This window comes from Drosophila rhopaloa, unplaced genomic scaffold (assembly GCF_018152115.1).
Source record: "Drosophila rhopaloa isolate 14029-0021.01 unplaced genomic scaffold, ASM1815211v1 contig_115, whole genome shotgun sequence".
Classification (NCBI taxonomy): Eukaryota; Metazoa; Arthropoda; class Insecta; order Diptera; family Drosophilidae; genus Drosophila; species Drosophila rhopaloa.
In genome coordinates, this window is record NW_025334990.1 from 8879937 (window position 1) to 8900117 (window position 20181).

At 39.5% G+C, this 20181-nt stretch overlaps 3 protein-coding genes across 5 annotated transcripts; 2 read left to right on the forward strand and 1 right to left on the reverse strand.

Annotated features, from left to right (window-relative positions):
- The first annotated feature begins 688 nt into the window (after positions 1-688).
- On the forward strand, positions 689-1777 carry LOC108050760 (serine protease grass-like). Its single transcript, XM_017132597.2, has 4 exons — positions 689-881; positions 948-990; positions 1044-1225; positions 1283-1777. The coding sequence occupies exons 1-4, from the start codon at positions 812-814 to the stop codon at positions 1678-1680; spliced, it is 693 nt and encodes a 230-aa protein (XP_016988086.2). The 5' UTR covers positions 689-811; the 3' UTR covers positions 1681-1777.
- Positions 1778-3330: 1553 nt separating this feature from the next.
- LOC108050808 (FK506-binding protein 2) lies at positions 3331-14394 on the forward strand. 3 transcript variants are annotated; one of them, XM_017132690.2, is made up of 5 exons: positions 3331-3465; positions 5483-5672; positions 13277-13365; positions 13439-13638; positions 14071-14394. In XM_017132690.2, exons 2-5 carry the CDS (start codon positions 5485-5487, stop codon positions 14248-14250), a joined length of 657 nt encoding a protein of 218 aa, XP_016988179.1. In that variant the 5' UTR covers positions 3331-3465; positions 5483-5484; the 3' UTR covers positions 14251-14394. The 3 variants fall into 3 exon arrangements, with proteins under 3 accessions (XP_016988179.1, XP_016988180.1, XP_016988178.1); XM_017132691.2 differs by having other exon boundaries at positions 13439-13626; XM_017132689.2 differs by lacking the exon at positions 3331-3465 and adding an exon at positions 4916-4936.
- Positions 14395-14763: 369 nt separating this feature from the next.
- LOC108050807 (zinc finger FYVE domain-containing protein 9) lies at positions 14764-20090 on the reverse strand. The gene is made up of 8 exons (XM_017132688.2): positions 19988-20090; positions 18942-19790; positions 17297-18770; positions 16958-17236; positions 15872-16895; positions 15688-15808; positions 15377-15541; positions 14764-15318 (listed from the first exon to the last, which is right to left on the reverse strand). Exons 2-8 carry the CDS (start codon positions 19767-19769, stop codon positions 15166-15168), a joined length of 4044 nt encoding a protein of 1347 aa, XP_016988177.2. The 5' UTR covers positions 19770-19790; positions 19988-20090; the 3' UTR covers positions 14764-15165.
- Positions 20091-20181: the final 91 nt, after the last annotated feature.

Genomic DNA, 20181 nt, shown 5'->3' on the forward strand with positions numbered 1-20181 from the left:
AGAAGTTTGTAACGCAGTGAAGGAGAGGTTTCCGACCCCATAAAGTAAATATATTCTTGATCAGGATCAATAGGCGAGTCGATAAAGCCATGTCCGTCTGTCCGTCTGTTTTAATACCGTTTGCGAGCTTAGTTTAAAAGCTAGCAATCTGAAACTTTCACAGCCGTCTTAAATTATGTGCGCCAAGATCGGACTTCCTTATCCTTGCAAGAATTGAAGATATTTCGTGCAGTGAAATGCATCTTTTCAAATCTTATTTTTTTATGCATAGCTTGATCAGGGTAAAAGCGTGTGCCGATCGGACGTCTATATCCTATAGCTCCCATAGGAACAATAGGGTGAAATCGGTTACAATTTTATGTTTTTTAATTTCGATATTTCGCGCAGTATATAAGCTATTGAGATGAATCTTTCCAAATCTTATTTGTTTATGCATACCTTGATCAGGGCAAAAGGGCGTACCGTACTATAGCTTTTATAGGAATAATTGTTAAAAGCTGTGAAAATATCCCTTTTTTCCTATTTTTATATGTCTGCAAGGGTATTAAAACTTCGGCTTGCCGAAGTTAGCTTCCGTCCTCGTTAAACTTAATGTTATTTTCAAGAAGGTGCTGATAAGGCATTCTCTTTAGCTATGCATTCAAGAGGCTTCTCATTCGGTATTCGCCATAAGATGAAGGACGTAATAGCGGGAATCGCGGTTATAGCTTTCCTATTTCTAAAGACTAAAGAGGTATCGGCAGACCTGCTCGAACCGAAATGCGTAAGGAGCGGCGTAGGTCCGAGAATCGAAGGAGGTGAAAGAGCACAAATGTTCTCTAGTCCTTGGATGGTGCTGGTACGCAGTCGCTTATTTTGTGGCGGCACGCTCATTACCTCACGTAAGTATTTGAGTTTAGTTACCGATTTAGTTTTTGTTAAGAGGAAATTTTTTAAATATTTTGCAGGTTTTGTTTTGACGGCAGCGCATTGCATAACCAATGATTATACGTATGTGCATCAGTTGTATTTTCCCCTAGATATCCCAATACTTCTATTTGCAGGACGGTGCGCTTAGGCGAATATGCCCTTAATAACACTGGGTTATATTGTATTAATAATGAATGCATACCAAAAGCCAATGAAATTGAAGTTGACTGGAAAATTGTTCACGCAGGGTACAATGCTGAAAACGTAATAAATGATATAGCCCTACTGCGAATGGGCAGAGAGGTGCAATTCACATGTAACTAAATGGGATAGCCAACAAGGACCTTCTGAACTAAATATCTTTTGTTTTTAGTATTTGTCAAGCCAATCTGCCTCCTCGTTAATGAGCACATGGAAACCGTTTCACAATTTAACATCACCGGCTGGGGTCAAACAGAAAACGCTAAATTCAGCCATATTCTTAAGACCGCCGTTGTACATAACGTCGATCTTTGGTTTTGCAGCACAAAGTATAATTCGTCGATTTATCAATCCCAAATATGTGCCGGTAGTGACACCAGTGACGCTTGTATCGGAGACTCTGGAGGTCCATTAAGCGCAGACATAAATTACAATGGATTAGTTATTCCCCTCCAGTTTGGTATTGTCAGCTATGGATCTGATAACTGCAACAGCTTTTCTGTTTACACAAAAGTATCAAATTACATGGACTGGATCGTGGATGCTATACAACACTATGGTGTTATTTAAAGTCAGAAGTAACGTTTAAAGCTTTTAAATATTTCGAGGAGTAAACCATTTTGGTTTGAAAAGTAAATAAAAATGTTTTCAAAATGTATTCCTAATTAAATTTTAATAAATATTCCTAGAATCTGTTCTCCAATCATTTATTTAGCAACTTCTTTTAAGCTCCACCCATTAATAAAACAAGCGCCTGCGCCTTCGGAACTGTGGGCGGGCCAATATGTTTCAGCAACCTTGTAGCCGAAACGTTACCAGCAACATGCTGGCAAGTGCGAATCCTTTGTCGCAATTTCCGTTCAGTTAAATTAAAAAAATTGTTCGAGCAGGTTGTGAGCTCTCCGTGTTCCATATATTTTTCGTTTTTGGTTAACGTTTTTTCAACGAACTTTAAAAACATAAAACTTCATTAACTCTCTGGATTATATTTCGGTGTTTAAGTTCCCTGTAAGTTTTATAAAAGTAAAAATATATATAACAATATAATAAATATATAAATCTCTAAACATTTTCAATAAGATGAGAAAAAACATTTTCGTTTAAAAAAAGTCTAAGTAACGAATAGTTTTTTTTACATTTGTTTAAAAGAATATTTATCAAAATTATTATTATTATTTTTTTTTTATATGTTGTTCAGTACATTTGTAGCTATAGCTCGTACCTCGTACTACTTCTCATTTGTGTCGGTCCACTGATAAAAAGAAACCTATTTTCGATGAGGTTATAGGTTATCTTTCAATGTGGAATAATATTTTCCTTGATAGGGATTTTAGGTCGAAACTGTTTTTTTATTACCAGCATCACGATAAGAAAACTATATCTGTTATCCACTGTAACCAGAGAGTTCTCTCTGTTTCTTTATCCAGTGGATCCCGCCCCTGGGCAAGAGCAAAACAAGTCACTTACGAATACGTGGACAAGTGCACTCTCTCACTCTCTTTCTCTGCCCGACAGTGAAATGCTCATCATCTCTCTCACCTACACAGCGACACGAAATCGATCTTTTACTCTCTTTCCAGCTCTCCCACGTGTGATTAAAGATGGGGATCCCCCCCCACTATCACTCTCCCTCTCTGTGTTGTCGTGTTCTCTTCAAAGATTTACTCTTTTTAATATATAGGTGCACTAAAACAAATGTTATGGAAAAATAGTATTGCTCTGAATATAAATATTTTTCTTCAAATTTCTTTCTCTTCAAAGGTTTACTCTTTTTTAATATATAGGTGCACTAAAACAAATGTTATGGAACAATGGTATTGCTCTGAATATAAATATTTTCCTTTATCTTTATATTTTTTAAATATTTTCTTATATGTGGCTGCTGTTGTCCTTATATTTTTTTAATATGTTTTTTTCGATTTAAGCTTAGAACAGTTTTCTAAACCATGTAGAACATTTTAAGCCGTGGGTAAAAATAATTTTTGGATTATGGAAAAAGTAACACATGTTCTCAGAAGTTAAATAGTGGCCAACCGGCGTTTTTAAAGTAAAATTTATATAAGTTTAACTCAATTTTAAAAAAGCTTAAAATGAAAATACAAGAAAATGAAATTCACAATATAATTTTCGTTGTTCAAAAAAAGGACTTTAGGCCGATTTTTTTGAGTGTCGAGTCGAGAGTAGTAAAACAACGTCTGCAGCGACGCTTCCAGCATTTCTCTGCCGCACTTCGATCGAAACGGACGTATTTTCACTTCTCTCGCCGTTTGCACGCGTGTTTTTGTTGTTCGTCCATCGCATCCGCCCCCGCCCTTCCGCCGCAAGCAAGTGATATCCGTCTGTGGAAGACAAAAGGTATAATGCAAACATCAGATCAAAAATCGTGTGTTTGGTTTAGAGTAAATATCTACAAAATGTGCTCATTAAGAAATGAAATCCGAGAAATCGAAAGAAAGCGTGTACTTTGCCATTGCTGTCGTGTCTCTTTCATTCATATTCAGTCCACGCATACATATACGCCCCAAGAAAACTGAACAAAAAGAGGGGAAAAAGAGAGCTTATCGCTTCAAGTCCATAAAAATAAAAATATTGCCGGGCGGTTTCTAGTACAAGTTATTGTTGTTGTTCGACTAATCACGATCGGTTTGATAATTAGCATTTCTTATTCGGAAAAGAAGAAAAACTCCTGACGTGTCGCTTTGGGCAAGGTTTTCCGAAACATTTAGCGCGGGTCTGTGAATTGGAACTCTTACGGTACACTTCGTACTGCCAGTTCACTGAACCTTTCATAAAACCCATACAAAAAAGTTAAAACAAAAAAGATACGTTTGAAAAAGAAGAAGCTGGATCGCCTCAACAGGTTTTAAGTCCAAAAAATGGTCTCTCGCTACGGTGAACCCATGTAGGCCGAATTTTAAATGTAGATATTCGGATACAATAAAATTTGAATCAATTACCAGAAGCATGCGTAACTATTATTCATAATTTTTCATTTAGACGTATCTTTCTGCACTATTGTTTTTATTTTGTAAGTAAAAATAATTGGCATTTATCATATTAAATAATTTAAATACAATGAGGTCTGTCGGTACTTAAGGATTCATTAAATTTTTTCTTTTTAAAGTCTTTACTGTGTAAAGAAAAAGAAGCAAACAAAAAAAACAAAAGAGAGCAGTCGAAGAGGAAGATCGAGAGATGTTAATGTCGATTTCACGTATGTAATTGAGGCTTGACCATTGCCTTTCCATTAGTGAAAGTTTTCCAACTATATTAAGTCCAACCATATTTTATTTTTTTTGCGGCTATTTGAATTTTTTTGTTTTTTTTTATATGGGTGACCTAGGCGCTTTCAAAACTTTCATTTGACCAGAAACACCCACCAACATCCCATTGGAATTTACCACGGTGGTCATTACGCATACGCCACCATGTACGCGCAATAATTTCGTTTTTGGCTTTGGTTTTGGCTTGCATAATCCCCTCCAGCTGGTTAAGATGGTCAAATCTGGTTGGTCGAAATCAGCACCCCACTCTGCAATGAATTGCACATTTGCATAATGACTAATTTTTGCCGTTCGCGCATCCCATTCGCAATCGCTGCTCCTCTTCATCCATTCAATTTCAACTTTACACTGTTGAGCAAAAATGTGTTACACCTTTCCGGGTAATTGGTTCAAATTCAACATTTAACGCTTGTGCAACGCTTTTATAATGATTACGGCGAAGATGATGGGCAGCAGATGATAGTAAATATGAATCTGGATGTATAAAAGTGGTGAACATCAGACCAAGGCTAGCATTGTTTGTTTGGCTTAGTTTCGAGTTAGTGGGTATCGTAATTTTACTTTCCATATGGATATACACTTTGGTTAAACACTAAAGATCAAGGCTTATGCCAGTTATTTATGGCTCATTATTAGGTTCTAAGTAATTTATTAATGGTCTGATAAGCAAGCCTTTAGCTTTATATGCTAAATCTAAATATTAATTTCAAATAGGGATATAATTTATGATACTATGTTCATTATATACAAGTATTTTTTTATAGAATAGTCTCTTATCTGAATGACAAGGCATCGTGCTATTTGAAAGTATTTATTGAAATAATAATGTTTATCAAAACTAAATGCGTATATACTTAGAGCAAAAAAACCTTAATAGTTTATTTTTAATAAAGTTTTTTTTAGTTTTTCGATTTCAAAAACATTTTTACAGTTTCCCGTGAAAGTAATGGTTTGCAAAGTATTGTTAACCAAACGTATTAGGCCTTCGAGTCATTTACACAACTTGTAGTGAAGTGTTTAAACACGTTCTTCTTTTTTCGAAAGTCTCAAAAATTGTTGTTAATAAAGTTTCCTTATTTATCTTGCAGCCATGTTGAAATCCATTCTCGTTTTGTCGTGCCTTCTGGTGGTGGCCATCAACCATGTCAGCGGCGAGGATCTCAAAGTGGAGGTGATCAGTACCCCGGAGGTGTGTGAACAAAAGTCCAAGTCCGGCGATTCCCTAACCATGCACTACACTGGAACCCTGCAGGCCGATGGAAAGAAGTTCGACTCAAGGTGAGTTTTGAAATATTAAATACAACCTATATAAGTGAGAATCACTGTGGTAAACCAGATAGGAGTTTTCCTCATTTCACACACTAGAACTTTAGCTTCCTATTTCCAAGGATATTTTTATTATTAAATTGTTTTGTTTTGTCATCAAAAAGTGCTACCTAAAATTGTCGCATTGCATCATATCATGCAAGTGAGCGGCTTGCTAGTTAAATTTAATTACTTTTCTACATTACCAAAAATTCCGGTGAAATGTCAGAGTTCAGAATGAAATATTTTTAAAGCCGATTTCGACCGTAATCGCCACACGCACACACTCACTTCCATTGGAGATTAACATACTCGCAGATACATGTGTTTTCCGTATGGGATTAAAGCTGCTGGTGCTGCATAGTCAGTCTGTCGTCACGGCGGCTCATTGCCGTAAATTAGACGCCAACTGATAAGCGATCTCATTGTTGCATTGTCGCTGCTGTTGTTTTTTGTTTTTGTTGCCGGTGCTTCTGGTGCATTTTCCATGCCTGAATGCGCCCCTTCTTCTTGCATCCCATCTCAATCTCAGTTTTCCAGCTTTTTGTTTCGATTTCTGTGGGTTATATGTGTGACGTTATATAGTGACGTGGCCTTCGATTTTTGGCTTCATCAAGCAAATATACATTTTCCGATGAAAAAGCAAGGGGAAACAAAGGTGGCCAAGGGCATAGTTACAGCCAAAAATGTTTGCTTTTTCTCTGGCTTAAAAACATAAAAGATATTTACAAATTTTAACTTTTGTATCATATTGGACATTAATGATTAATGCACTAAAATATATTAAGGTTTTCAGATCTTCCTCCCCTTACCGGGTTTTCTTATTTCTTTAAAATGAAGTCTCATTTTTAACCCTATGCTAGGCCGTAATAAATTCTGTAAATGAAAGGAGTGAAATTTTAGCTACCAGCCCAGGGCTCGAAACAAAAAGGAAAAAAGGCAATTAAATTGAAAGAAGGATAAAATTACATCACATGTGAGAAAAATGTACTCCCCAAACGGGCTTTTTTCCCACCACCCTCCTCAAATCTTTTCGATGCGTGTAATGGTTTGGCAAGCGCTAAAATTCATTATCAGGCATTTTATTAATAACTTGTTGATAAGCGACAGAAACTAGATTAACTAAACTGATATACAGCCCGATGAGTGAATATAAATATAGCATAAGTCGAATAATTTGTGGGGGGTTCCACTCCACCGTTTTACCTATTTGTCCTTCACTTATCAAATTTTGATTTCATTTTATGGCCAGAAAATTGTGTCTGTCGTTGGGGAAATAATTTTGTAATCGTCTGGCTGACCCCAGTCTCTTTGAATTACCCATGCTTAACCCATTTTATCATATGCTGAAATGGAAAACATTTCATTTTTCCCATCCAGCATTTGACATTTTTGTGTCGCACAATTTGTCCTTTTACTTGTAAGGCTTAACTTGGGTTTTGGTAGACAATTTTCGGTTCCACACTGAGTAGCAAATTATCTGGAAGTTGTATCTCCTTTTCCACCACTCCCTTTCACCTTTCTCTGAGTTTAAAAGTTTTGCAATTGCTGTTAAATTTAGCGTGGCAAAGGCTCAGTCTGGCAGGAGAGAGCTGGCCAACTAACTAACTCAATCAGAGTGCGTCCTCTCTGCCATTTTCTCTCTGGCTTGCCACCTGTTGCTGCGGCTTAAATGCCCTCGAACTTGGCTAACAAACAAGGCACTTTGTGCCAGTCAAGTGCAGTCAAGGATGTCGACAGTTTCTCCCTGCTTCTCCATCTTCTTGTATCCTTATGCTAAAAATCTTTTTCAGCCATTTCTTGCCCCAAGCTGTGAACAGCTCCTCCTGCCATTTCTCATTTTAGGCCATATAGTCTCCTTGCAGCGGAAATTAGCTGCCTGAAAGCTGGCTACACTTTCTTTTTTGGCTCTGGGATAATTAAGCGTTTGCCTGAAGAGCAACTGAGAAAAGGCTTTAACGAAGAAACTCCTTAAGAGAGATAAATAAGAATATTTTTTCTGCATTTGACAGGTTTTGTCGATTGAATTTCTTATTGAAACGCCAATCAAAATGGAAACTGTCCTAACCACACAAGCATAAAGGAACAGAAAATAGGTATTCGTGCTTAATTGATATTAAAAAGGATTACAACATACTTGGGTGACCATAAAAGACATTTTACATTTCGGACAATTACAAATTTCTTCCCCTTTACCTCTTCTTTTTTATAACTAATTCAATAATGAGTAGGACGAGAGCTGGAGTCCTGTCACGTGCCTGCTTCCATTTTATTTCCATTGTCTCCGCCAAAAGGAGCAAAGTAGAAAAGGAGGCAGTGGAGCTGAGGAGTCCATCAAGTCTACCTGTCATAGCCATGGCCAAGTCACGTGCAACCACAGTTTGTCAATGACTTTAGCCTCCACTCCCCATCTTCATTAGACTTTCGCGTCGTCTCTTGTTTTTCTGGCAACAAGTTGAGCTCTACTTTTGACCCGCAGACCTTCTTTTGGCCGCATAAATTATTTAGTCTCTCGCCGCTATATTCTAATCAGCCTGACGCGTAACATGAATACACTACTGGAGGCACCGACTCCCTTTCACCTTTTATGATATATGCCCCTCTTGAAGTTTTTCATGTGCAACGTGGCCCTTTCAAGCTGTGTCACTCTTAGGAAGAAATTAATTTGTTACCTGAGTTCCAGTACCAAAACATTGTGACGTTTCCTCTTGAAGTTTTGCCGAAACAATGAGGAAGATACTAGGGAAAGTGTGGGGAGAGTTAAGTGAAATAATCCGAAACTTAAATTTCTATATAAGCATGACTTGTTTTTCAGATTTTTAAAATGTTTCAAGAAAAAAATTCACAAAAATGGAATTATATGTTTCCTTAAATATCAACTTTATCGACAACAAATGTTTTTTTTAAGAAACTTTCTTTTGTTTAAATTAGCTGGAAAAAGACCAAAAAGGTATTTCTAATTTATTTTGGTTGCAAAGTTAGAGCTATTGAAAGTACCCATATATAGTGTTTCGGGTCAATTCACACCTTTGTGCGACACACTTGATTAACATGTTAATAATGGAATATTTTGAATTGGTGAAAGTTTGAAGAGCCAACAATAAAACCATAAAAAGCAAGGACCGATGCTTCAATGAAAATATTTTAATTGATTTATTAGTGTCATTTCTGTCAAGAGGTTTTCAATGACTATTTCTCGAGATTTGCTTTTGGGTAAAATCTGTTTCAGTGCAACTTTTAGTTTGAATATGAAAAGAGGAGTTGGTCTTTTGTTGGCGTCCTCAAAAACATGTTTCACAAATTTTTGACAACGTAACGCTGGAGAAACGAAGAGTAAGACAAGTGGAGCCGGAAAGGGGGAAATAAAGAGGAGCAGAAGTCAGTTACCTGAAGCATCGGGCCATAACTTGCGATGTTGTCGCTTTCTGGCTACCATGATTTGTATGTTCCAAGTGCCCCATCGTCATTCCCCTTTTTTTCTTAACCATCCACTCCCCAATTTTTCCCCCTTGTCACCTCTTTTTTGCAGCAAGTGCAATTTAATGTCCAAAAGCAGAGTGCGTAAAAAAACAGCAGCAACCAGAAATGCATCAAAGTGAAAGTTTTAGTTTACTCTGGGCAACCTTGAATGGGGCGGTAATGGGGGAAAATCGGAGTAGGAGGAGACCTTAAGCTCTGCTTGAATGACCACGAAAACCTTGACACCATTGGTGGGAAAACACTTATAAAGTGCAACAAAGTACTCCAGTACCTACAGTAGTAGGCCCTGAAGATGGCCACTAAATCTAAAGCTCATTACCATGTGGAAGCAATCAAGTGCTGCTGTTTCTGCAACTGCAACAGCCGTCTGACTTTTACGGCAACTCTTGCCTCGAATATATATTTGACTTGGCCCCCGTCAGACACATTTGTAGATAGTTTAAATAATTAATGAGCTTCAACGGTTGCAATTTTTATTTTCCAGAATTTACAGCAGCTTTTTTCGGGGTTGTGTTAAGGGCGTACGAACGTGATGCCGCCAGCTGGGGCATAAATTTGGGTGTCCCGAGCGGTACTTGTCTCGGCACTTGGAAAAAATATTTAAAGTATAGAAAACTTAGGCACAAATAAACAGATTTAATAATTTAAAAGTCAAATATTTTTGATTTTAGATCTTATAAGTTAGAAAATTGTTAACTATAAACCAATCAGCATTTAATATATTCAGTATTAAGCAATATTAAAAAATAGGAAAATATAAGTCTCCAATTTATAAATTATTAAGAAATCAAATAGTTCTGCATTCAAGAAAAAAATATTTTTACAAATAAAGAAATCTATGTTTTTTTATAAGAATTGAATTTTATGAATGGAAACATTTTTCCATCATGTATCATTTAAAAGCCAAATTATTTTAAGTATTAAAACGGAATCCTACATGATTAATTAATTGAAAATATACTCAATCACTCTTCTTGTACTCAGACTTTAATCTAAAATCATGATTTTAGACTTAAATATTCTTGTCCCAGTGCAGGGGTGCAAACTTGTTCAAACTTTAGACTTTTTGTGTGAATTGTTCGCACGTTGACCATTCCCTCAGAGAGAAATCCAGGGACAGAGGTCCTGGCGGAGTCCTTGTCCTTGGTGCACGTTAATCGCAACTTGTCGCCCCGAAGGGAGGCCTCTAAAAGCGGGAAGGTGAAAGGAATTGCGGTTGCATATTTGATTTTATAACTTTTCTTGGCCGGACACATAAAACGAGGTCATCAAGGGAGCCGCCCAAAAGGATTCAATTTGATTGGATTGAATGTGTCTGGAGTCGGCGGAGTGACGTGGTATGATTTCGGGTGGCCATATGCCACCCATAAAGGCCCCGCCCACCGAACACCACCCGTGGTGCGGAATCACGTAGAACTCCGAACGGATGTTTGGTCGCCCATTGAGCTGCATTTTAAATTATGCGATGCGTTGGGACTTTGTTCGCAATTCGCAGATACGGATACCAACACGGATTCGAATTGGGATTGGGATACAAAAGGAGAAAAAACAGCAACAGCCGTGGAAGAATGAAATCGAAACTTATTAAATATTTAGTGAGTGGATGAATGAGTTTACATTTTTTGCTTGACTTTATGATAATGTGCTGGCCATAAAACCCCCAAAAATAAATACACATATGCCCCTCGAGCAGATCCCCTTTAAACCACAATCTAAACGCCATCAGAGACGAGCTGGAAAAACCTGCGAAACACTTGCAAAATATCCATGAATTTTTGTTTGACTTTTGCCAATTGCATAACAACTGCAATTGCAACTTGTTTGTCCACCTGCGAGTGAATTCAGGTCTGATCTCAGCTGACCTTTTGTTTGCCTGCCCGGTAATTCATAAATATTTGATTGCTTCAGGGGGACAAACAGGACGAAGGACACGGAAGTCCGGAGAGGAGGGTCGACTGTGCTGACTGAAACAATCAACACGTTTAAACGATTTTATTAATTTATTTACGACTCGACAGCTTTGTTTTTAAACGGTTACCACCCATTAAAGGTTTTGAATTACATTGAGCGTTGAATTAAGTGCAAGGGTCAACATATAACATTTCAAGGGGAAATGCTGTGAGAGCTATTAAATACCGATACCGATTATAATCATATTTAATAAGGTACATATTGAACAAAGGTGAATTTTTACTTTGTTTAGGGAAAACCCATATTAATTTCTATCAAAGTGGACGATTGCATATTAGTTTTAAATCAAACTAACTAATGACAAACGAGAACTAAAATAGCAAATATCGATCAAGAAATCAAACAAAGTCAAATACATACATGTTTTGTGTTGAGCCTCACAAATCGCATAAATTAGCGAGGATTCAGGAGTAAGCACTCCAAGGATAAAAGCCCCTCAGCAGCGTGTGAAGAATCCCACAAGCAAAACAGGAGACTCCATAAAATGTTTCACATATTACTAGAAATTCATGGAAAATAATGCAATAAAAATTCACAGCCACAGACAGCGACACCGGAATAAAGACAAACCGCCAAGGTTTCTTAGATGCCGCGTAATCCCTGGAAAACAAACCGAAACACACATAGGACACCCAGACACCCAATACAAATTTTTTACGCTTTTTTATTTCATCAGGAGATTTGCACTTGAGCGAAAGCCGGCGACAAAAACAGCAACGACGACACTTTGGTTACGCTCCAGAGTCACACTTAACCGCCGTGCATGTGTGTTTGTTACCATTTTTTTTCTTTTTCGGCCCGCTTGGGTGGATTATTCAGCGGCAATCCGCATGCCACTTGCCGCATTTCCACTTTCCACTTGCCCCATCATCGTTGTGACTTGAACTCGAATTTGAAACAACAGCCGGAGCATGTAAAAATGTTTGCAAAATACCCAGGAGATGCACATAAAATATTTAACAGACAAGCCCTAGGAACTTTCCCACCCATGTGGGTGACTCCTGGTTAATCATTTGTTTCCTTTTCCCGGCCTCAAGTGCAATAATCTGTCTCGGTTCTTCTCCTTTCTCCTCTTTAGACATTTAAACGGGGATTCCCGACAAGTTTAAGTAAACATTTCCCCGCGCCACTTAAAAGCATAACAGCCAAACAACTTTCTTAACAAACAACAATAATAATATAATGATGAACAACAGGAGAGTTGCCAAAAAAAAATTAGAAAACTTTTCCTGAAGTCAGGAGGCCCAAGCGACACATTTCAATTGCCAAGTTCAGATCTCTGGAGGGTTCAAAAAGTTTGTCTAAAAATTCACTGGCCTTTAAACCTTTAAAATTTAAGCAGCATTTATAATTTAGAAAACAATAGGATATAGATGGTATTAAGTAAATTAAAGCCAGGAAAAATGGATTCAACTAAGATTTCTGGAGTAACTGTCAGAAAATAGGAACACAGGGTATGAATTGCAACCATATTTGAAATTTGTAAATAGTTTTTATTTTTGAATAATATTTCTTTAACTTCTATAAGAACTTGCTAATTAAACGTGTGTTGTTAAAAAACTTAATGCAATAATTTAACATTTTCAAAATACGTGAACCGAAAAACAATGGACATATTGTTTTATTTATTAAAATAATTAATTGTGAGCGTGCTTTCACCCTTAAGGTTTAAATTTTCTGAAAATGCACAATTCAAAACTGAAGTAATGCCCATAAGAATGGTGTCCTATAAAAGGCATTTTACAGCGTGTTTATGGCTCTATTTGCTCCCTCTTTTGCACCCCTAAGATACTGTGAATCCATTTCTATATATCATAATCATCATCAAATGGGCTGCAACTGTGCCACATCATACATCAAGCTCAAGGAGCGACATTCTCATGCATACCTGAGCAGCTCCTTGCCTTTCATTCCCTTGTTTTACGCTTAACAAATTAAAGTAAATTCGCTTAGCGAGACCATCAAATAAATAATTTTTATAGACTGCTAAAAAAGAGAAGAGGCATGACATAAAGAAATGATGAATGGTTTCGGTTTAAGGTGGCTGTTGTCCCTCGACACCTGTAAGCACTTGAAACTTTGTGGCTAACAAGCGTCTAACAATTTGTATCTCCTTTTTTTTGCAGCTTCGACCGCGACCAGCCCTTCACTTTCCAATTGGGAGCCGGCCAGGTGATTAAGGGCTGGGATCAGGGTCTGCTCAACATGTGCGTGGGTAAGTGCTAAAAATACTGTTCTGCTAAAACAAAAAAAAATTAATTGTGAGTTTCGTTTTTAAATGAATCCAGGTGAGAAGCGCAAGCTGACGATTCCCCCCCAGTTGGGTTATGGTGATCAGGGTGCCGGCAACGTGATCCCGCCCAAGGCCACCCTCTTGTTCGATGTGGAGCTGATCAACATCGGAAACGCCCCGCCCACCACCAACGTGTTCAAGGAGATCGACGATAATGCCGACAAGCAGCTGAGTCGCGAAGAGGTAATCGTCTATGTATGGATCGCACTTTTGTTATATATATATCTCTCTACACTGAAATATCCGTTGGACGTGGGATAAAATACTAACTCCTAATCAGAAAAACATAATCACTATGAGCTCATATTCACAGATAATAATAGTAATGTAAAATTTAAAAGTCATAACTATTTGATATAATTGTTCTATATCATTATTTTTGGATATTCAGAATCATAACATGTTATGTGTGTATTCTGAATATAATACAATTCTGAAAAAGTTAATCTTGTTTACACAAACAATATAAACGAGCAATCATATATATAATATTACAAATAATTCTGTGAATATGTGTGCTTAATTGATCATCCGTTTTCATTTTGTGCCATAAGAAAATACTATTTTCTTTCTGTGTTACATTCTGAAATAAATTCACTAACTTTGTATATTGTTTGTTCTCTACAGGTCAGCGAGTATCTGAAGAAGCAGATGACCGCCGTCGAGGGTCAGGACTCTGCTGAGCTGAAGAACATGTTGGCTGAGAACGATAAGCTGGTGGAGGAGATCTTCCAGCACGAGGATAAGGACAAGAACGGCTTCATCTCGCACGATGAGTTCTCCGGACCCAAACACGACGAGCTGTAGGGCTCATCCTCGGGGGTTTTTGGTGTGCGCAAACATCGAAGGGACACGAGTGCTTAAGTTATATAAAACACAAATATATACACAAAAACTAAACAATATACAACAGATGAGGCACAAGCCGAGCAATAAATCGAGTGCAACTGATGCTTCCCGATGTCATTTTGTATATAGCATACATATCACCATCTTAACATCAACACATTAGAGGAGTGCATTATTAATTTGTGTGTCTGTCCCCCGGTACTAGACGTAGTTTAAATTATGTACAATCTGAGAGAGAATGAACATCATTTTTTATATACATTTATAGGTTGTTATATATTTTATGTCGTCTGCGGGTGGTGACGATTTTTAGACCCATCGTGAAGATAATGTTCATATCGTATTTTATAAACCAGACACACTCTCAAGACAAAGTCAATTGGAACACTTTAAATTAAATAAAGAATTGCTACCAATAATTTAACAACAATCTACAAAAGTTTTTCTTATTTCCACAAATTTAAACAGCAATTTGATCAACAGTTTTTATATAGTTTGTTATTCATATATACTCGAATGGTAAATGTGTAAAGCATATTAAAGAACATCACATACAAATATATATATTTAGGTTTCTTAGATACTTTTTACTTTCAATGAAAACTCAAAACAAATAAAATTCAAGAATAATATAACATTTTAAATGAAAGAGGAGAAAAATCGTAGAAAAGTAGAGACAAAAACCAATCGATGAGCTACTTAAATATATACACAGTTAACTGAGCCATCCAACAATACGACTATATATCCTTCTCATTAGCCCCATGGGCACGTGTAGATTTTGTAAGCTTTGATCGCATCGAGCTTAGAGTTAAGAAGGTATCCGCTTGGGCTTCAAAACCAGCAGGAGAATTGCACTACGAGGGACTAAAGTCAGGCGTTTAGTATGTAGAATACCAGCTCGAGAATTATTGGATTCTGAATGCCTGAAGATTCGCCATGAAGCGTGGCTATCAGATGGTTATCCAGGGCGTTCATGTACAGCGGCGGTAGTTTCGAGCCCCTGGCTCCGGCCTCATAGCCCACCTAAGAGTGGATGGTTCTATAAACATATTTTATGGATTACTATTTTTGTTAAACATACATTTTCCTGGTCGAGAGTGGCTCTTAAGCCAAGTTTATTAATGCCAGCCGCCGCTAAAAGATCAAGAAAGGGCAGCAGGGCCATCGAGGCACTGCGAGCCAATTCCTCAGCAATCCGAGTTATATCAGCAAAATTTGCACCATTTGAGGCATACCAGTCCTCGCACTATAAGGATAAAAATAGTAGTGAATAAAAAAAAAAAAACAAAGCTAAATATTTTTAATAATTGAACCGCAACTACATATATAAATTGGATTATTGTTGAATATTTTTTTTTAATTAAATAGGAAAATGACTTGCAGCACACTCACCTTGATAATGTAGATATCACTGAGGCGGATGGCATAATTGGTATTGGAATAGTTGAAGCTGGCATGGACACGCATGTTGCAGATGCCATCCATGGGTTGGTCATCAATGGGAGACTTGACTCTGTAAATTAAAGTTATTAATGCAGTCCCGTAAATTTTAAAAAGGTGTCTCTGCAAAATTTACCCCACATTGATGTCACGATTTTTGTCCACCCACTTGATGCTCACGATCTCACTCTGGTCGTCAGTGGCGTCGATGGGACCGCAGACGATATCGATGTCGTTTTGGTTCCGAAGCGCCTGACGTACTTCCTCCATTTTAGCGGGCATAATCTGGACCATCAGACCATCCTCCACGATACTGCATTTTCCCGACAAGCCACTGCTGCTCTTAAGGGCTTCATTTAGGACGAAGAAACTTGCACCCGTAATTTTCCTGGGTTGACCCTGAATGTTAATGGCCTGCGTGGAGTAGGAGTACATCTCAGATCGATCGTCGTTAATATTCTGCATGCACACTAAATGTCCGTCTGCAACTTTAGAAAAGTTACCAGCAAATGCCAATATATGATCACTGGCATTGTTGATTGCCTTGATTACGTCCTGCTGCCGATATTTTGGAATAATCACTGTTGTCTGCCTATCCTCCATGTGGATATATAATCCTCGGATGGCCGGTAATGAGTACGAGTAGTTTCGGAAGTCCACCAGGAAATTAATAATAGTTTGAGCTATTTCTCCATACACCGATTCCCTGCCCCGTACCGAAATAAGTGGACAGGGATAGTATCGATATTGGGCTCCTAAACGGAGGATTAATCGCAAAGGTAAGACTTTAGCCCAGGGAACCTCGTGACGATGGATGAGCACGCCAACCAGGTAGGGGTTATCTGGGACAATGACGCCCTGCAGACACTGGTACGTTGGCCGGATAAAAATAAATCCTCCATGCTCCCGGGAACCCAGGAAATTAGCGTTACGCGGACTGGTGAAAGCCAATTCATGGGTGCTCGACCGGGCATGCTCAGCCTCCACATAGATCTCATTGAGATGCTGAAAGATGTCTTTTGGGATAGCAACTTCGCCATTGACAGGCTCTCCTTGCTTCGGTTGCTTAATCTCCAGCAGAATGATCAACTCATCGCTAGCCATGTGATGTAGTCCAGATGTGGTGAAGTTCAGCACCCAGCGATTCATACAGCAGCTCACTATTGGGTTAAAAAATTACATTTATATGGATTTATATTGATTTATAGTTGCAAATACTGACTGTTAACAATCTTGACCAGCACATAGAAGTTGTTCTTTATGATAAACTTGAGCGTTTCGTTTTGTAGTCGCTCAAGGAGCGATCCATCATTGCGTACCACCTTGTATTCCACCTCACCGCCCTCTTTGCTAGTTATGCAAATGGGGGGCAGGCCGTTTTCTTCGGTGGGCAGATAGCAACCTTGGGCGTCTACGTTCGGCGGAAGTTTGCGATTGCGCGCTGGTTCCGTCTTGCGCCGCGGCGAGGTCTGAGCTTGGGATTGGGATGAGGACCGACCAGCTGGGGGATATAAAGGGATTACATCATATGGAATTTAAAAAGGACTAAGCGATTCGTTACCGCTTGGTGATTCGGTAGCTGCCAGTGTTGCAGCTGCTGTACTTGGGGGAATGGAACCACGAAAGAGTTGTGCCACCAAGCCCAATGTAGAGCTGGTATCAATGCTGCGTGGTGGCTCCTCTGTCGCGGGCGTTGGCGGTTTCTGACCTGCACCAGAACCGCTCCTGGAAAGTCCTCTCCTCGCCTGCTTGGCCTCGCCCCACTGCTGTTCCATGGTGCTGGCCAGTTCGCTGCCTGGCGCGATGCCATCACTGAACATTACACTCTTCCGCTTTCTTGCACCCTTCTTGCCATCTGAACTGGAGGAGTTCGAGGAGCTGCCATCGGTTTTCTTCAGCACACCAACGGGCACAATTACGCTAGGTGGCGGAGCTCCCGGTGAAGAGGCCACCTGGCGATGAGGTGGAATTGTAGAGCAATATTCCATTGGGTTGTTGGGATTTGGCGAACGCATAGGAGTGGGCGGCAGGGCTGAACCAGGAGCTGACTCAGTACCCAATCCGTTTGCCTGCCGCTCGGACAGAATCATATAACACTGTACGCAGACCCTCGATTCCGGCTCGTTCGCGAACTCCAGGTGGAAACGCTGCGAACAGCAAACAGAGCACAAGACCTTTCCGCAGGCGCGACAATGGTGTCGCCTCTTGATCATAGTGAACTTTTGCTGGCACTGCATACATTGACCAGCCATATTGTCCGGCACCCAAATGGGTGGCACCTTGCCCAGGTTGGCATGAGGATCGCTGTAGCCCACGGCCTCGTAGATAGGACTCTCCTCGTCATCTTCGCCGGGTATTACACCTACTCCTGCTGCTCCTTCAACGCCTTCGGCTGGTTTGGATTCTCCCTGGTGGTTTTCAGGGGTTTCGTCTTGGGATGGAGTTGCATTTCCTGCCTGACAGCCATTTAAATCCAGAGTTTGCGGTCGCTGCGGGCGCTGATCTTGGGTTTCCAGCGCATCAGTAGCCAGGCTGGCATCCTCCTGCTCTCTCCCAGCCTCCTGTTCCCCGTCGCCATCAAGTTTTCTGCCCGAAAGCGAATCTGACTCTGTGCTGCTGAAACTAGAGGCTATATCCTCGCCCATTGCGGCGACTGGCATGGATTCCTGTTGCTTAAGATCTGCAAACTCCACAGTGGAGGCTTGCGAGAAGTTGTCTACGTTCATCTGGTCATTGGAGGTGGTATCCTGTTCGTCAGACAGTATACGCACAGACTCCTCTTCGGTCACTGGAGAGGCGGAGGGGGATTTCTCTTCCTCGGGCATTTCATGATCTCCCTCCTGGTTGTCATCCGCGTCCATTTCTTGCAGCATGCTATCCAGCTCTGTGTCGGAAATCTCGTCCATTGTCGAGCAGAATGTCAGGGGTTGACTGCGTCTGGGATGCTGAGGTTGTGGTTGCTCTTCATCCTCATCTCCTGTTTGTGCCGGCTGCTCTTTTTCTTGTGGGGGAGGTACTTCAGGGATAGCTGCTTTCTGGAAGGCAGAGATGTAAGTATCAAATGGGTACATATTATTTTTTTGTAATTATTTAAATAATTTAGGTTAAAAAAAAAACTATATTATTTCTTAAGACAAGAACTTAAAAACATGTTATACGAATAACTTATCTTATGGTTTAAAACAATTTTACATCAAAATACTTACTACAATGGGCACTGGGACATCGATGCCATTGGTCATTTCCGTTTCGGGTTCTCTACTGGGCGATGATTCCTCCGACAGCTGCTGCAGGACCTGTCCCAAAACAGAGGATGCTGTGACCTCTTCTGGCAACATTGACTGCGATTCAGTGACGGATGCTGTTATTGAAATAGAGGACAGACCAACAGCCAGATCCTCCACATTTTCCTTGGATTCATCAGGGTCTGGAATCACCACTTTATCTTGATTTTGATCCTGTTCCTTAACCTTTTCTGTTTGTGGATCCTGTTCCTTTGGCACCACCTGCACTTCACTTGGCTTATCGGTTTCTGGGGGCGTTGTTAGCTCCTCTGAGTGACTGCCATTGCTCACGGGCGAAGGACCCGATGAAAATGTTGAACAGGATGATGTTGTAAGGGATTCGGAGGACGATACTATTGCTTGGCCTTTATCTTTTGCTGCCTGTTCACTGAACTTCTGGATGTCATCCTCGTGTTCCGCCTCCGTTTGCCAATCGTAACTGGGAAGCTGGGCATCGACCTCCAAAGATTTCACATTTTCTCTATAATCATCCAGGCTGTTGAAGACTTGGGAGACGCCCACAAAGGTTTTGGCCAGGTTTACTGAAGCCGAAACAGCATGTGATGATGGTGTTATCCCTGCAGCTCCTGAAACTCCAGCTCCATTGTTGGATGCACTTGCTCCGTCGCCCAAAAATCGACCAGGAACTGTCGAAATCGCGGCTGCAGCTGCATTTCTGGTCAGCTGCTCATCGGCGGCAATGCGCAGTTCCAGATTATCCAAAACCTGATCAATGTCCACCAAATCCATGGCCACAAAATCAGAAAAATCCTAAAATAAAACGAAAAACCCATTTTTAAATTGCTCAATTTTCACAAAACGCAAAAGAAAAGCTACACAAAGTAAAAAAAAAAAAAAAAAAAAAACTAAAACTGTGATTCATACGATACTTCTTAATTACAAGCGTAACAAGCCAATAAAAATAAAATCTAATTCGCTTTTAAACTATTTTAAGCACCTGTAATTACCTTATTTACTTTGTTTTTCTGGCTAATTTATTAACAAAAACCCCGAGACAAAAAACATTGTACGAAACTGAAACTTCCCAAAAATTACCACAAAAACAGTGTTGCAAAATTGTTTAAATGAAAACTGCTCAACCAGCACTTTTCTGGGTTTAGTATTTTTTATTCCTAAATATATCACACACTTCGATAAATAA

Coding starts and splice junctions, on each gene's coding strand:
- LOC108050760 (XM_017132597.2), top strand. CDS start 812: ATGTTCTCTAGTCCTTGGATGGTGCTGGTACGCAGTCGCTTATTTTGT. Junction 882..947: donor CGGCACGCTCATTACCTCAC/GTAAGTATTTGA, acceptor AATATTTTGCAG/GTTTTGTTTTGACGGCAGCG. Junction 991..1,043: donor TGCATAACCAATGATTATAC/GTATGTGCATCA, acceptor TTCTATTTGCAG/GACGGTGCGCTTAGGCGAAT.
- LOC108050808 (XM_017132690.2), top strand. CDS start 5,485: ATGTTGAAATCCATTCTCGTTTTGTCGTGCCTTCTGGTGGTGGCCATC. Junction 5,673..13,276: donor GGAAAGAAGTTCGACTCAAG/GTGAGTTTTGAA, acceptor TTTTTTTTGCAG/CTTCGACCGCGACCAGCCCT. Junction 13,366..13,438: donor TCTGCTCAACATGTGCGTGG/GTAAGTGCTAAA, acceptor AAATGAATCCAG/GTGAGAAGCGCAAGCTGACG.
- LOC108050807 (XM_017132688.2), bottom strand. CDS start 19,769: ATGGATTTGGTGGACATTGATCAGGTTTTGGATAATCTGGAACTGCGC. Junction 18,771..18,941: donor ATGTCCCAGTGCCCATTGTA/GTAAGTATTTTG, acceptor TCTGCCTTCCAG/AAAGCAGCTATCCCTGAAGT. Junction 15,542..15,687: donor GTGATATCTACATTATCAAG/GTGAGTGTGCTG, acceptor TTATCCTTATAG/TGCGAGGACTGGTATGCCTC.